This window comes from Bufo gargarizans, chromosome 1 (genome assembly GCF_014858855.1).
Source record: "Bufo gargarizans isolate SCDJY-AF-19 chromosome 1, ASM1485885v1, whole genome shotgun sequence".
NCBI classification, from domain to species: Eukaryota; Metazoa; Chordata; class Amphibia; order Anura; family Bufonidae; genus Bufo; species Bufo gargarizans.
Genome location: NC_058080.1, coordinates 518,445,577 through 518,463,570, shown reverse-complemented (window position 1 = coordinate 518,463,570; position 17,994 = coordinate 518,445,577). Strand labels below are relative to the sequence as shown.

Here is a 17,994-nt window from a genome sequence, read left to right as displayed (position 1 = left end):
GGCTCTTCTAATAATGGGGGGCATTGTTGAGGAGCATTATCACGGTTGGGGCAGTGTTACTAATGAGGGCATTCTAGAAGGGAATTACTATTGGTGGGACTATGAGGAGCACTATTACTATGGGGGGCAGTAATGTTTCTTCAGGATAGTATTTGGGGGTATTGGGGGGGGGGGGGGGGGGTCGGGGCGTAACTAAAGGCTCATGGGCTCCGGTGCAAGAGTTCATCTTGGGCCCCCCCCTTCCCTCAGTGCTTTGTGTGTCTTCTTATGCGGCACAAGTGTCTTTGGGCCCCTTCATGCTCCTGGGCCCGGTAGCGACTGCTACCTCTGCACCCTCTATAGCTACACCCCTGGGGGGGGGGGGGGGGGGGGGGGGTTACAGCAAGCAGCAGGATAACACTGTGAGGACTCCAGTTGGGGGATAATGATAGAATGTGAGGAAGCTAAGATGTCTGTGTGTCACACTCTGCAGAGACAAGGCGGCTGAGAGAAGTTGTCCAGACCGAGTGGAGAAGATGATGAGAGAGAAGATCTACAGAGAAGATGATGACAGAGAGGAGACGTCACCTGGAGGCCCTGGACGTGACAGGTAAGTGCTGCTGTATAGCAAGTACAGCAAAGTGTGGGGGGGTGCGTTATCCAGGGGGCCCAAGTAAATTCTTGCCCAGGGTCCAATCAATATTAAAGACAGCCCTGGATCAGCTGTTGCTTATACGAGCGCTGCCTTCTCTGCTCGGTTTACCCGCTCGCCGCATCAATTGCAGTGATCAGCAGTGTAATTACAAGTATGGTATCTCCATTCACTTCTATGGGATGGCTCTGTCTGTTCAAGTGCATACTACAGAGCCGTCCCATAGAAGTGAATGGGGACACCATACTTGTAATTACACTGCTCACCGCTTTGCTGCGGGGAGCGGGTGAACAGAGCAGAGAAAGCAGCTCTCATATGTGCGCTGCCTTCTCTTTAAAGGGAACCTGTCAGCACCAAATTGGATCATAAACCGCCAGCAGTACCTTAAAGCTGTTAACATCAGGCTTCTAATTATGTTCTTGTGCAAGATGTCTGAGGCGCATGATCGCTGTAAAACAACTTTTATTCCCCCGCAGGTCATATGCAAATTAGGCTTCCTTGCTTCGAGTCTAGGTAAGAACGCCTCTTTTGTTAGATTGACAGCCTGGTACAAGTCTCGCACATGCGCAGTGCGCCGCTGAAACTATGCTAACAGCAGCAGCCAGAGACAGGATTGCGTCTTACCAAAGAGAGCACCGCGCATGCGCGACACTTATGCGGCCACACTGCACGCTGTCAATCTAACAAAAGAGGGAAACGGTTAGGGGGGCATGCTTACCTTGACTCGAAGCAAAGAAGCTCACGTGGGATTTTATCTGTAGGGGTGTTTCTTAGGTGGAGCCGAGGAGCTTGACTCTTCTCTGGTCAAGCATGTAAGATATGACTCTTCTGTTAATTAGCATAAAAGGCGGGAAAGCGTTATAGGGCAATAAAATAGGACAGGTTAGTCCTGAGAAGATTATGGATCGATCGCTGGGAACTATCAGGGTAATCAAGCATTAAGGTAAATTTGGTTTTATATGTCAGAATATGGTAACAGGTTCCCTTTAAACAGCTGATCGGTGGGGGTGACGGGAGTAGGACCCCCGCCGATCTGATATTGATGACCTATCCTGAGGATAGGTCATCAATAGTAAAAAGCAGACAACCCCTTTAAAAAGGTCAATTATCAGGAAGAAGCGTTTGTAGGAATGCATAAGGGTGTCGCTGATCACTCATCAAATTGGCCCGTCATTAGCAGGCAGCACATGGCCCTGTGCGCTTCCGACAATATGCAAAGTGAATGGGAGATGAATCCCTAATCATTTTGCATCAGGCCTTGTTAAATCTGGTGGTGGATTCCTATACAAAATACAAATACAGAAGTACTTTCACACTAGCGTTATTCTTTCCCGGTATTGGAATACGGCAAAGGGTCTCAATACCGAAAAAAAAAAAAAACGCTTCAATTTTGTCCCAATACATTCTGAATGGAAAGCAATCCGTTCAGTATGAATCAGGATGTATTCCGTTCCGTCCCTTGTACGGTATTTGACCGGACAACATACCACAGCTTGCTGTGGTATTTTTGCTGGCCAAAATTCCAGAACACTACCGCACTTGCCGGATTTCCATTAAAATGTATTAATGCCGGATCCGGTACCAAGTGTTCCGGAAATTGCTGCATCGCCGGATCTGATTTTCTGGTCTGCGCATGTGCAGTTCTTTCTAGCTTTGAAAAAATTTAATACCGGATCAGTTATTCCATATGATACCGGAAAGACAGATCCGGTACATCAATGAATAAGTCTAACGGATCCGTATCCGTATAAAAATAAAATAATATATATATGATATCCCTTTGAATACGGATTTCGGGATCCGGCAACACTAATGTGAAAGTACCCTAAAATTCTGTTTATTCTTGTAAAAATCGGGAAGTAAAGATAATCTCACATTGAATTATGAGCAAGAAGAACCACTCCAATGTGCCAGTATTTAGTGAGGAAAAACCACATCTCCTCACCATCTGAAAACACCGGGCTATGCAGCCTCAATATGAATTCATTACCACAATCTGATTTATCACTCTGCGGTACACTACAGACAGAAGACGGTACTCGAGATAACCTTAGGATGTGTTGTGTATAGAAGCCATCCCTAATCAACACCTTTTTTATACGGGGGGGGAAAAAGTGAAAAATACATGAAATGATGTAGAGGACGTGTCATAAAATCATGGTTATTGATGACTATGGATCCAGTGTGATGGTAGTCGCTTCTAGTATTTTCAATAGTAAGCCAGTTTAATAAAATAAAATGAAGCACCCCTGTAGTTTGGGCCTCAGGCTGGCGATGCCCGAGGTTCTCCTGACAGGGTCGCTCATAAGCGCGTTGCTTTGCTCTGAAACGCTGTGGGTCTCTGAGAAAACAGCTTTAAAACGGGACCTGTTAAGAGTCCTGGAGAGCTCCCACCGGCAGGGGCCCACCTCCCCATTTCGAAAACTATGGGGGAGACTAAATCAAAACTGGTGAGAAGGAAAACTGGTTCAGTTGCCCATAGCAACCAGATTCCAACTTTCATTTCCCAAATGAGCTGTTAAAATGAAAAGGTGGGATCTGATTGGTTTCTATGGGCAACTGAGCCAGTTCTACTTTACACCAGATTTCATAAATCTTCCCTTATGTTGTCTCTGAAACACCACCGCATTTCAGAGCAAGCAATCACTCTGTCACATCAAGTTTTTGTCATTCGTTTAACATATATGTTGGGGGGGAGGGAATATAGGATACAAAAGCGTAGCAGACCACTTATTTTCAACCTGCAAAAATAACTAAACCGCATACGTTAACCTATGATTTTTTTTTTTTTTTTACAATGGAACTCTATGATGAATGTATGCCACCCTATATGTTTTTTTTGTATACATTAAAAAGGATGGCAAAAACATGATGTGAACTCAGCCTAGCATGAGCCCGATGGCAGGTTGCGGCCATCGATACATTTGCCCTGCTACTGCACATAGTATTGCATGGAGGATGGAGCCCATTTGGGATCGACCGATATAGATTTTTTAGAGCAGATACCGATAACCTGTGAACGTTCAGGCCGATGCACGATAACGTATAAAGATATTCTGTGCATTTTTCTGTTACGGCGTTCACCACATAGATTTTTTTTATATATATTTTAATAGTTTGGACTTTTCGGACGTGGCAATAGGTGATATGTTTATTTATTTTATATGTAAAATTGGGAAAGGGGGGTGATATATACTTAATATTTTGGTGTATTTTTTTTAAAACTTTTTATTTAATAACTATTTCCCCCCTTAGGGTAAATAGGACAAGGGATTAATAGATCCCAGGTTCTAGCCCCTAATAGAGATCTATCAGGGTGAATAGGACTTCACACTCTCCGTGGCTTCAGTAGCGTCCTGGCTGCCATGGTAACCGATCAGAAGCTGCCACCAAAGAGGGGGGGGGGGGGCACTGCGCCACCAATGATAATTAACGTTTAATACAGGAGGCGGGTGCGTCGGTGCAGAATCACACAGCCGGCACCCTGCAACTGACAGGGAGCTGCGATCAGCGGCAGCAGTTAACCCCTCAGGTGCCGCTGATCGCAGTTTCCCGTCATAGGCTGGGCACCGCCTCCTATATTTGTATTAGACGTTAATTATCATTGGTGGTGCAGTGTGCCCGCCCCTCCTCCTCCCGTCTATCATCATTGGCAGTGCGGCACAGGGGGAGGGAGAGAGTGACTCCTCCCCTGTGCTGCTGAAGGAACATGAGCACACTGACAGCAGCGCTCATGTTCTGTGATAGCGCGCTGGACGTATTATCGGCAAGGTTAGATTTATAAAAAAATCATGAATATTGGCCGATAATAATCGGTAACGCCGATAATCTGTCGATCCCTAATTCAGATGGCTGGTGAGAGGCATCTTCATTGCCTCACAGACAGGGGATGCCAAGGAGGCAAGTGAAGAATAATGTCTCCTAAGGATAGGTCAATATAAAAATTTTGGACAATCCCTTTAAGGCTAAGCTCACACACTTTGCGCTCATTGATGTGCCCCCTACAATACACAAAGTGAAATAACAAGCGCCCGACCCGCTTTCCTTTGGCATCAGGCCATGTGAAAGACTCTTTATATAAGCACTAATTGTATATCATTGGCCTGGCATCAGCCCGTGTAATAGGCCTCTCACCTGAGCCTATGTCGTAGAGTCTGTCACATCAGAACAGGAGGAAAGTAGAATATGGAACCACTGACAGGCAATGCTGGCATCCGGAATCATATTTTAATCTGTTATAAACAGAAAACCACTAAGCAAGTGTGAACATAGGCTAGAAGTGGTTGAGCAGCAATAGCTGAAAGCACACATGTCCAAGGAATGGCAGTGAGATCCAGGGCAAATACTGAAATGTTCCAGCTAAAATCATCAACCTTATTACATTTCCTTAAAATCCATGGAAAGAGATCAAATGCCACTTATGCGTTTCAAGTCGTTCTTGGCCCTAAAAGTGGCATAAAATGTGTAATCCGTCTTGCTAAGGATATGAAAGAGCATCTGTCAGCATGATCAATGCTATTAAACCAGGCACCAAGGGGCTGGCCAGAGCCCTCGGAGCACCCCTTTCAGCTTCAGTCCCTCCCCCCCTCCTGGATAGATTGGGTATTATTTTTTATCAGGGTGATCAACCCTACATGTCTGTATCCCTGGTTTAATAGGGTTGATCATGCTAGCAGATGCTCTTTAACAATGGTATCCACTAAGTGCGGCTGGGATAGAGACAGACAGTCAGGGTGCCTTCACAAGCAGCGCAGGTGCGTACTTTAGGGTCATGCAGATTTTAGTGGGGAGTTCCCATTGAAATCTATGGAGAGATTTGGCTTCACAATATCTGCAGCAGAACAGAGACGTACATATTTTAGGGTAGACAAATGAAAACTCCATAGGAATACATGGGGAACTACAGTATTTATTATGCGGATTCTTCCAAAACTGCATTTGCCTTGGGTGAAGGGCTCACACGGCTGATTTTCAAAATACATGTGTAAAAAAATAAAAATAACGTAGCGCTGAATGCAAGCAGATTTTTACGGTCATATTTTTTTTATGTAATTGGATTGGTCAGTTCTGCAAAAATGGGTTTCCGTTGTTCCGTTTCCGTGTGTCTTCCTTTATTTTTGGAGGACCACCAGACATGAAGGAAAGTAAAAAAAAGTGTAAGACAGGTTTGCCATGCAAATGATAGGAAGAAAACGGACGCGGACGACAATCTTGTGTGCCGCTGCGTTTTTTAGCGGTCCCATTGACTTGAATGGGTCCGCGAACCGTTTTCCGCGAAAATAATAGGACAGGCTATATTTTTTTGACGGACTGGAACCACGGATCACGGACGCAGATGGCAAACGGTGCATTAGTCGAGTTTTCAACTGACCCATTGAAAGTCAATGGGTCCGCAGAAAATCACAAAAAAATGCCACAACGGACATGGAATGAAACAATGGTCGTGTGCATGAGGCCTAAGTTTACCTTAGTTCCCTTTTGTGTAGGTATTGAATTACCTAGTAATTGCAGCATGTTCTTTCCTCCCCCAGGCATTTCAGTGGTGCGGCTAAACAGCGTTGCTAGGTGTCGTCCATCTCCTATATACAGAAGAATGAGGACGTAGTAGTGGGCAGTCCCGAATGCTGCCTGCACGCTCCTGACGGAGCGGGATAGTGCCGATTTTCGCAATAATAATTTGCGATTAGAATATTCGCGATCAACTACTCAGGAGGAAGAGGGTGTGTGTAAGTCTGGAGAAGCAGATTGGTTGGGGTGAGCAGAATGAATTCTGGGTAGTTAGGGAGGGAGGTCTTAGCCTCAAGGAAAGGGCATCGGCGGCCATCTTGAGAAGATAGTCAGAAAGAAGTCTTGTGAGGAGCGGTTGCTATGGATGGAATCTTATTAAACAAGTGGTATGTGAACACAATAATTAGCGATTATGGATTATCACGAGAGCAGCAACAACATATATGAAAATTGAATTTTGAGTGAAAATATGACAGTTATCCTTTAAATGTCATAGTACTCTTCCTACAAGCGCTTTTTGGTGCGTTTACGCACTCATGTGCACATCTGAAATGGTACTTTTTTAATGCTTCCCATCAGCGCGGATTCTGCCCCACGGTAGAACATGCTGCTTTTTTCTCACGTGTAAAACAGAAGCAAGTGCTGCTTCCCATTGAAATGAATAGGAGGCTATTTTAAGCCATTTCTTGGAGCTGATTTTGAGGCCGAAACGCTCCCAAATTAGCGCCAAAAAAAGTGTGTGTGAACTGACCCTTAGGTCAGGTAGATGGACAGACAGTGGCAGCTTTCCCATTTCCTGGGGCTGCCACCAATAGACGTCCTCCCTCCTGCAGCCTCCATTCTTCCTCTTGTGGAGACATCTGCAGCTCTAGGCCCTTCCAGCAGCAGCATCTCCATATCAAATGCTCTGTAAGGGTCATCGATGCCTTCAATAACCAGGCAGTGATGACACAGCACAAGCCATTTTTCTCAATTCAGGGGCTGCCTAATATTTTCATTAGACAATGAAGGGGTCAAGGCAACCTCTTCCTCTAGCCCCCTATTCACAAGCAATGCACGCTGTGCAACCACCTGCAGATGAGAGGTCTGCATCTGCTGTAGACTGGAGCTGGGGGTCTGCATACCCTAATACTGCTCCAGTTATGGGGGTTTACAGGAAAAAAATAAAAAATAGTAATTGCCACATGCAGAATTTAACCACAAGGGAACCTAATTTCCCCATTTAGAGCACATGTTCACGGAGAAGAACGCGCTCACTACCTAAATGCATTCACTGCGGGGAAAGCCATTCCAAGCATAGAAAAAGATTTTATTTTAATCTGAAGATACAAAAGAAGAGGAAGACCAAATTCCCTGCAATCGACCAGATACGGGACCATTGGCCTATACCAGGCATCAGCAACCTTCAGCTGTTGTGAAACTACAATTCCCAGCATGCTCGTTTCATTTCTATGCGAGTTCTTAGAAGAAGAGCAGAGCTGGAGTGCCGGAGGTTGCATACCCATGGCCTACACTCTACTGAGCATCCTGGACACCACCACTGGTCACCGTATGTAGGCTCTATATACCACTTCTAATGCTTAAGACCAGGGATGGACTAAACCTTGGGATCTAGGAGCCAGTTTGTCTTTTCTAGTCGCCAGGTTATAAAAATGTGATAGACACCAACACAAAAGTGCCACAAAAACATCAAAACCTGATACTAGTGGCATCTGTGACCACTATATGTGGACTGAGAATGTCTCTGATTTTTTTTATCTAGTATGGGTCTACACCAGACATAGAAGACCACAACATACACCCTCTCCAGTGCCATTTACCATCTAGTATGGGTCTACACCATACGTAGAAGACCACATATGACCATTACATACACCCCCCAGTGCCATTTACCATCAAGTATGGGTCTATACCAGACGTAGAAGACCACATATGACCATTACATACACCCCCCAGTGCCATTTACCATCAAGTATGGGTCTACACCATACGTAGAAGACCACACATGACCATTAGATACACCCCCCAGTGCCATTTACCATCTAGTATGGGTCTACACCATACGTAGAAGACCACATATGACCATTACATACACCCCCCAGTGCCATTTACCATCTAGTATGGGTCTACACCATACGTAGAAGACCACATATGACCATTACATACACCCCCCAGTGCCATTTACCATCTAGTATGGGTCTACACCAGATGTAGAAGACCACGCATGACCATTACATACACCCACCCCCTCCCCCCAGTGCCATTTACCTGGGTTCAGGTAGCACAATCTTCTTGCTGGCCCTGGCTGCTGGGGTGGACTTGCTCTTCTCCATAGCCATCAGATAGCTGACGTCCGCCAGCACTGCTTCCAGGTCCGCCATGCTTGACTACAGGTGAACTTTACAGATCCGCTAACAGTTTATAGTGGCAGCAGCACAAAGTTGCAAATATCCGTAAAAATCAAATAAAAATAAATTAAATATGAAAAATAAATTCCTCTTAAAAAAAAAATATATATAATTAAAATGTTAACACTGCAATTTCCAGGAGAGGTCAGAGGTCTACAGTGGTGACAATGACCAGGAGGCTCTTCTTCATGTGACTGCTCTTAAAGGGGACAGCAACTGAAATAACCTTTAATCTTATTTAAAAAAAAAAAAAAAAAACACATCAACACTGAGCTTGTGACTACTATGTGGTTGGCCCGGCTGTGCCAGTCTGGCTGGAGTCAGACGGCTGTGCCCAGGAGATGCCCAGCAATTCCTCCGGCCAACATGTTGCAGACCCGCAGCGGCACAGTCCTATTCCCGGGGCACTAGGCACGGCTCACACACAGGGCTGAGGGCCACCATGACACAGGCAGGCAGGGGATGTGTCTGCAGCAATGGCAGTCACCACAATGTGCCGCTTCCTCTTCCAGCCGCCTCCATTGCTGAACGTGGACACACTGAGCGGCAGAGCAGGGCGATTCTGACAGAACAAAGCCTCCTCAATTCATTCCAGCGAGAAAATACGGCTCCGTATAGGAGAATCCGGTGTAAACAAGGCTCCCCTCCGTGTAGCAGCTGCTTCCCACCTCGCAGCACCGGGCGGCTCCTCCACCGACTGTCCGGCCCCGTCCAGCACGTACCTCGTCTCCGGTGCGGAGCCTCCTGTCGCTGTGTGCAGGGCTGTAGAAGCCGTGATGTCTGTTACTTCCTCTCCTGTGTGTGATAGCAGAGAGAGCTGCCAGGAAATCCTGGCGCCGGATCGTGTGCTTGTGCCGGATCCGGAGTCACGTCTGTACATACACTGCAGGCTGCACCTGGGGTTTTCCTGGTGATGGATGCTGCTTGTCTTCTGTAGGGCTGGAATTCACATGCAGTTTTTCAGGCAATTATTGAGACACAGGAGTACATACCAAAGAACAGAGTGTCAGTCTTAGGGCTCGATCACACAAACGTCTTTTGCGTTCCGTATTCGGGCCGTTTTTGCATTCCGTATATAGGGTCCGTATACAGAACCATTCATTTCAATGGGTCTGCAAAAGATGAGGACAGCACCCTTGCTCCGTTCTGTGACCCCGCAAAAATTATGAGACATGTCCTATTCTTGTCCGTTTTGCACACAAGAAAAGGCATCTCTATAATGTGCCTCCTGTTCCGTTCCGCAAATTGCGGAAGGCACGCGGGCGGTATCCCTGTTATGCGTATCCGCAATTTGCGGACCTCAAAACATGGCACGGTCGTGTGAACAAGCCCTTAGGCTACATGCACACAACCGTACGTGTTTTGCAGTCCGCAAATTGCAGATCCGCAAAAAAAATAAAAATACGGATGCCATCCTTTCTTTTGCAGATCCATTGTAACAATGCCTAAAACGGACAAGAAATAGGACATGTTGCCGGGCTACGGAACGGACATACAGTGTGCTGTCAGCATTTTTTGTGGACCCATTGAAATGAATGGGTCCGCATCCTATCCGCAAAAAAAATGGAACGGACATGTAAACAAACAACGTTTGAGTGCATGTAGCCTTAGGGCTGACGACCGGGCCCGTGCTCTGGACCGCAAATTGCATTCAGCAATGCAGGGGAACCGACCGTAGGGTTGCAGTATGCGGGAGCAGAACCCATTCACTTGCATGCACTACTTTTTGCGGTGCTTTAGTGGGGTTCCGTGCCTCTGTTCCGCAACACACCTTCCGGATTGTGGACCCACTCAAGTGAAAGGGTCAGCATCCGTGATGTAGTGCACAAATCGCTTCTGGGTCCTACATTTTGCAGATCACCACTCCATTCAAGTCAATGGGTCCACTCTGCAATACGTCAGTACGAGGGGAGATCTAATTACTATGTATAAATATATCAGGGGTCAGTACAGAGATCTCTCCCATCATCTATTTATCCCCAGGACGGTGACTGTGACGAGGGGACGTCCTCTGCGTCTGGAGGAAAGAAGGTTTGTACACAAACATAGAAGAGGATTCTTTACGGTAAGAGCAGTGAGACTATGGAACTCTCTGCCTGAGGAGGTGGTGATGGTGAGTACAATAAAGGAATTCAAGAGGGGCCTGGATGTATTTCTGGAGTGTAATAATATTACAGGCTATAGCTACTAGAGAGGGGTCGTAGATCCAGGGATTCAGGCCTCATGCACACGACCGTTCCGTTTTTTGCTGTTCACAAACTGCGGAACCGCAAAAAAACTGAAGCCACCCATGTGCCTTCCACAATTAACGGAACGGGCGGCCCATTGTAGAAATGCCTATTCTTGTCCGCAAAACGGACAAGAATAGGACGTTATATTTTTCTTTGCGGGGCCACGGAACGGAGCAACGGATGCGGGCAGCACACGGAGTGCTGTCCACATCTATTGCGGCCCTGTTGAAGTGAATGGGTCCGCACCCGAGCCGCAAAAACTGCATCTCCGGTGCAGACCAAAACAACGGTCGTGTGCATGAGGCCTTATTTCTTTTGCCTGATTGGAGTCGGGAAGGAATTTCTTCCCCTAAAATGAAGACAAGTAACTTCCAGCTCCATGTTTTTCTTTTACCTTCCTCTGGATCAACTTGCAGGATAACAGGCCGAACTGGATGGACAGATGCCTTTTTTCAGCCTTATATACTATGTTACGTGTGAGGATTCCAGCCTTAGGGTATGTTCACACATGGGATTCTGGCAGTGTCCTCATATCCCATGGCAGAAACCTCTGCAGGTTTTTAGTTTGCATTCTGCTCTCGGTTTAGTTCCATTGCCATGGCAGTTAGGGGCCCAACAGGGGCTCCTAGATCTGCCATGAACATAAGCCTATTAAGCTCTGCCTAAGGTCGGGCCTACCTGTAAGTATAACAATGACAGGTATAATACGATGAAGTGATCTCAGGGTTAAGGGGGTTGTCCGGCCCCAAAAGGAAGTTTAAGAGGGGTCGGTACAACGACTGGTATTGCTTATGCCAGTCTTAATAATAAGCCCTGCTGGCATACAGGGAGCCAAAATTATTAAGAGGTAACATTTTTGGTGCATCTTGCGGAGTTCTGTGTGCCAGAAAATGTAATGTATGCCAGTCATGGCACGGAGGTGCAGCCCAAAACCTGCCACCTCCTGCCTAAATTTTGTGGCAAGAGAACACCAAAAAGGCACAAATTTTGGCACAACATGGGACTTATAACTTTTTATGCCAAAAACTGGCTTGCAATCTTAATAAAAATACCGCCCTAGCAGAACCAGATACCGCAGTGCAGCACAAAATACCACCCCAGCAGAACCAGATACCACAGTGCAGCACACTATACCGCTCCAGCAGAACCAGATACCACAGTGCAGCACAATATACCGCTCCAGCAGAACCAAATACCACAGTGCAGCACAAAATACCACCCCAGCAGAACCAGATACCACAGTGCAGCACAATATACCGCTCCAGCAGAACCAGATACCACAGTGCAGCACAATATACCGCTCCAGCAGAACCAAATACCACAGTGCAGCACAAAATGCTGCCTAAGCAGAACCAAATGACCACAGTGCAGCACAATATACCGCTCCAGCATAACCAAATAACACAGTGCAGCACAAAATACTGCCTCAGCAGAACCAAATGACCACAGTGCAGCACAATATACTGCCCCAGCAGAACCAAATAACCACAGTGCAGCACAAAATACTGCCCCAGCAGAACCAAATGACCACAGTGCAGCACAAAATACTGCCCCAGCAGAACCAAATGACCACAGTGCAGCACAATATACTGCCCCAGCAGAACCAAATGACCACAGTGCAGCACAAAATACTGCCCCAGCAGAACCAAATACCATAGTGCAGCACAATATACTGCCCCAGCAGAACCAAATGACCACAGTGCAGCACAATATACTGCCCCAGCAGAACCAGATACCACAGTATAGCACAAAATACTGCCCCAGCAGAACCAAATACCACAGTGCAGCACAATATACTGCCCCAGCAGAACCAAATGACCACAGTGCAGCACAATATACCGCTCCAGCAGAACTAAATAACACAGTACAGCACAAAATACCACCCCAGCAGAACCAGATACCACAGTGCAGCACAATATAACGCTCCAGCAGAACCAAATAAAACAGTGCAGCACAAAATACTGCCCCAGCAGAACCAGATTACCACAGTGCAGCACAATATACCGCTCCAGCAGAACCAAATAACACAGTGCAGCACAAAATACTGCCTCAGCAGAACCAAATACCACAGTGCAGCACAATATACTGCCCCAGCAGAACCAAATGACCACAGTGCAGCACAATATACTGCCCCAGCAGAACCAAATACCACAGTGCAGCACAATATACCGCTCCAGCAGAACCAAATAACACAGTGCAGCACAAAATACTGCCTCAGCAGAACCAAATACCACAGTGCAGCACAATATACTGCCCCAGCAGAACCAAATGACCACAGTGCAGCACAATATACTGCCCCAGCAGAACCAAATACGACAGTGCAGCACAAAATACTGCCCCAGCATAACCAAATGACCACAGTGCAGCACAATATACTGCCCCAGCAGAACCAAATACCACAGTACAGCACAATATACTGCCCCAGCAGAACCAAATGACCACAGTGCAGCACAATATACCGCTCCAGCAGAACTAAATAACACAGTACAGCACAAAATACCGACCCAGCAGAACCAGATACCACAGTGCAGCACAATATACTGCCCCAGCATAACCAAATAAGGCCTCATGCACACGACCGTTGTTTTGGTCCGCATCCGAGCCGCAACTGCGGCTCGGGTGCGGACCCATTCACTTCAATGGGGCCGCAAAAGATGCGGACAGCACTCCGTGTGCTGTCCGCATCCATTGCTCCGTTCCGTGGTCCGCAAAAAAAATATAACCTGTCCTATTCTTGTCTGCAAAACGGACAAAAATAGGCAGTTATATCAATGGCTGTCCGTGCCATTACGCAAATTGCGGAACACACACATACGCCATCCGTGTTTTGCGGGACCGCAAAACACACAACGGTCGTGTGCATGTAGCCTTATACACAGTGCTGCACAACATACTACCCCAGCAGCACCAAATACCACGCTGCCTGTTGCACGGTATAAAACTGTATCATTGTCCTGAGGATGACAATACAGTTGAATTCTGGAGGGCCCCTGCGGCCATTGATCAGATCCTCCTACATTATTAGTGCTGAGAGCATCAGACCTGGGTACAGCCATTAGGAGGCCTTGGGTGGCCCCCTGGGAAATTTCCCTGTAGGGTCTATGGCCAGTTATTGAAAAAAATAATAATAATAATGAAAAATAATTTTAAAAAAAGTACTGTACGGAATTATTATATATTATATAAAGAAAACTCAGCATAATTGGCATCTCCACGTCTGTAACGACCCAAGCTTTAAAAATATTGTGTTATTTTGTGTTATGTTTGTTTTTTGTTCATCCCACCTCCCCCAAAGAATAAAATGAAAAGTGATCAAAAAGTCATAAATATCCCAGGAAAACTACAAAAGATGATGCTACATTGACAAAAAAATAAAAGTGTTATTGATGTTGGAATGCAATGACAGAAAAACATTTGAAGTGGTTTTTTTATTGTGCAAAAAACATAAAAACAATATAAATTTAGTATAGCTGTAATGGCATCGACCTAGAGAAGTCAGTTATCATGTTTTTTGCCACAGGTGAATGCTATAAAATCGAAAAAACTATGGTTGGAATTGCTGTTTTGTATGAAAATCATACAATCTGTTATATGCTCCCCAAAATGGTGACATCAAAAAAATACTTGTCTCACAAGAAAACCCTTGATAGGGCTACTTTGGTGAAATATAAAAAAAAATGTATGGCTTTTGAAACACTTCATCACAGTGGCGTAATTGGGCCCCACAGCAAATTTTTTAATGCCACCCCCCCACCCAGCAACTTCTTCGCAACCCCCAACTTACATGTGACCCCCACTCCTGTGACTTGATTGAGCTCTCAGACAAGGCCCAGCAGCAGCTCATTCCTACAGTGTCTCTGTATGTAATGTCCTTGTATAAGGCCCCATGCACACGGCCGTTGTTCACGGCCGTGTGCGGGCCGTGGAACCGCGGCCTGGATCCCTCCTTAGAGCAGGAGCGCACGGCGTCACTGGTTGCTATGACGCCGTGCGCTCCCTGCTGCCGCCGCAATACAGCAGTACACTGGTATGATCTATACCAGTGTATTACTGTACTGTGCCGGCAGCAGGGAGCGCACGGCGTCATAGCAACCAGTGACGCCGTGCGCTCCTGCTCTCAGGAGGGATCCAGGCCGCGGTTCCACGGCCCGCACACGGCCGTGAACAACGGCCGTGTGCATGGGGCCTAATACTGTTGAGGGGGCCCTGACAATAAAATCTTTTAGTCCTCCTCCAGAGGGACCCCTTTTCGGTCTGGGCCCCAAAACAGCTGCTTTCATTAAGGCTGAAAAGAGTTGTGTCCTTAAAGGGTTTTTTCCAAAATGACGATTCTCTCTCTATCAGTATCAGCTGGGTAGTGGTCCAACTCTCACCACCCTCCTCCACCTATCAACTGTTTGAAGAAGGTGCAGAGCTCAGTGGGATAATGATAGGAGATAAGTGTCTAGTCAGTGGGGTCCCCCATATACAGAGCTCCTGTATTTGGAGTGTAGAGACACCTGATTGACAAAACAGAAGGTATCCCTCCCACAGTTGTCAATGTATTACATTTCCAGGAGGAAAGCTGGGTAACAACCTCAGTACTGCCCTGATACTATTCAGTATATACTTTATATAAATATGGTATTAGACAACTCAGAGTATGTGCAACACACAAAAGAAAAACACGAGGGGATCTAATGTCTTTAATACAGTAAATGGTACATAATTGCTTTACGTAAAAAATACTAGTATATACCTAAACTATTAGATTAATCCCTATATTAAAAAATATTGAGCATGCTGCCACCCCCTCCCATGTGGCATCATCACTAAAGCTACATACAGCAGTGCCTGCAGCAGCCACCAGGGGGAGCCTTGGAGCGTCATGCATACTCTGTTATTATTGCATTCTATGAGAACACAGCATGCAGTATTACCCCCATAGGCTGTCATTATGTTATCTTCTGGCTTCATGTCTATGCAGGAAATCTGCATCTTTTTCCCGATGTATCCCGTTTATAGGTAAATGCAGCGCATTATTATAAAAATCTATTGTAGTTACCTGCTATTTCCATTAAACCGCCTTTCTGTGTCCACCATAAAGACCGCTTGTCGCCTCTTCTGACAAGTCTATTTTAGTAACTACTACATTCCCCATTTAATAACAATTCTGTTGCATCTACTCTTATGGCTCTATGTTGTGCCATTCCTTTATTATTCCTGCTAGAAGTTGTGAATGAATTCCTACCAGTTTGCAAAGAAAGTACATGTGGGTGTTACCAGTTTGGGGTGTGTCCCTGCACAGTCTGATAGTATCCAAACAGTGCTGCCAGTGTCAGACTCTATAGGGACACCCCCCCAACTAGTAACTCCCAGCTGGACCTTCTTTACAATCTGCTAGTAATCAATGTGTCACTTTCAGCAGGAATAATAAATGGCACATCATAGAGTCATAAGAATAAATGGTCCAGAATTATAATTACATGGGGAATGCAAGTACTTGCTAATGGACATGTTGGGAGAGGGGACAGCTCCTCTTTAAAACTGCTGAGGAGGACACAGCAGGGATCACTTTAAGGAATGAGGTCAAGGTAGCCTTCTAAGAAGTAGACATCGCCTAAAGTGGAGAACTCCTATTAATCATATTTTCCTAGTAGGGTAGGGTGATGTTCTGTATACCTGCATGTTGCCTGGGATCAATATGCCCACAGCGCAAAAGTTAGCCCAAAGTTAACCACTCCGCCTGATGATACACTTAAAGGGCTTCTGCACTTTGTTTAAACTGATGATCTCTCCTCTGGACAGATCATTAGCTTCTGATCGGCGGGGGTCCGACACCCGGGACCCCCGCCGATCAGCTGCTTGAGAAGGCACCGGCGCTCCAGTAGCGCCGCGGCCTTCTCACTGTTTACCGCCGGCTCAGTGACGTCACGACTAGTAGCACTGACCTGGGTGCGGCTAAGCTCCGTTCACTTGAATGGCGCTTAGCCCCGCCCAGGCCAGTTGATACAAGTCGTGATGTCACTCGGCCAGCGGTAAACAGTGAGAAGGCCGCGGCGCTGCTGGAGCGCCGCTGCCTTCTCAAACTGCTGATCGGCGGGGGTCCCGGGTGTCGGACCCCCGCCGATCAGATGCTGATGATCTATCCAGAGGATAGATCATAAGTTTAAACAAAGTGCAGAACCCCTTTAAGCTGTCCCCACTCAGCAGCGGTCCAGGCTAACTTCCTCCACAGTTTACCTCCAGCTGTCCCCAAACTACTTTTGATCACTTTGCTAGCTCATCATCCAATCCGTGGTATGTGCTCCAGGCCCTGCTTGGCAAAACAGCCATGCAGCTCTCCACTCAGTCTTGGCATGGTGTGCTGTGCGCATATTTTGCGTACCCATTGAAATGAATAGGTCCGCATCCTATTGGGAAAAAATGTGCATTGGATGCGGAACAAAAATACGGTCGTGTAAATAGGTCCTACCTCTGGTCCACCACTCTACAGGTGCTTCTTTTTTCCCCTCCTCCTCAAGAAGGACAAGCTCCCTTTTCCCGGTGACCAGGTACTAGCCGTCATGCCACACCGGTCCTCATGACTGAAATCTAGCACCTCACATGGCTCACCCACACTGTCTCTGTTTGGTACCCATTTCCCCCATATATAGGCCCTCCTCCGCTCCCTCCTAACAGCATATCAGTGTCAGCAGCCATCACCAGGCTCTTCCTGTGCCTAGTCCTACATATCTCCCTGCAACTGCCAACCGGAAGACCCTCCTTCCTTTGTACATTCACAGGACCACATATACTGTATGATGCACAGAACAAAAATCTATATACCGTGCAATACCGCATGTATACATACACTCACCTATTTCTCATTAATGCGATTATCTAGTCAACCAATCACATGGCAGTTGCTTCAATGCATGTAGGGTTGTGGTCCTGGTCAAGGCAATCTCCTGAACTCCAAACTGAATGTCAGAATGGGAAAGAAAGGTGATTTAAGCAATTTTGAGCGTGGCATGGTTGTTGGTGCCAGACGGGCCAGTCTGGGTATTTCACAATCTGCTCAGTTACTGGGATTTTCATGCACAACCATTTCTAGGGTTTACAAAGAATGGTGTGAAAAGGGAAAAACATCCAGTATGTGGCAGTCCTGTGGGCGAAAATGCCTTGTTGATGCTAGAGGTCAGAGGAGAATGGGCCGACTGATTCAAGCTGATAGAAGAGCAACGTTGACTGAAAT

General features: G+C 46.4%; 1 protein-coding gene across 1 annotated transcript in view; it reads right to left on the bottom strand.

Moving 5' to 3' along the window:
* GRK3 (G protein-coupled receptor kinase 3) overlaps positions 1–9,324 on the bottom strand; it is a 287,657-nt gene extending 278,333 nt beyond the window's left edge. The window contains exon 1 of the mRNA XM_044275379.1: positions 8,408–9,324. Coding sequence (XP_044131314.1) covers positions 8,408–8,520 — 113 coding nt within the window. The 5' untranslated portion in view covers positions 8,521–9,324. The remainder of the gene's footprint in view (positions 1–8,407) is intronic.
* Positions 9,325–17,994: the final 8,670 nt, after the last annotated feature.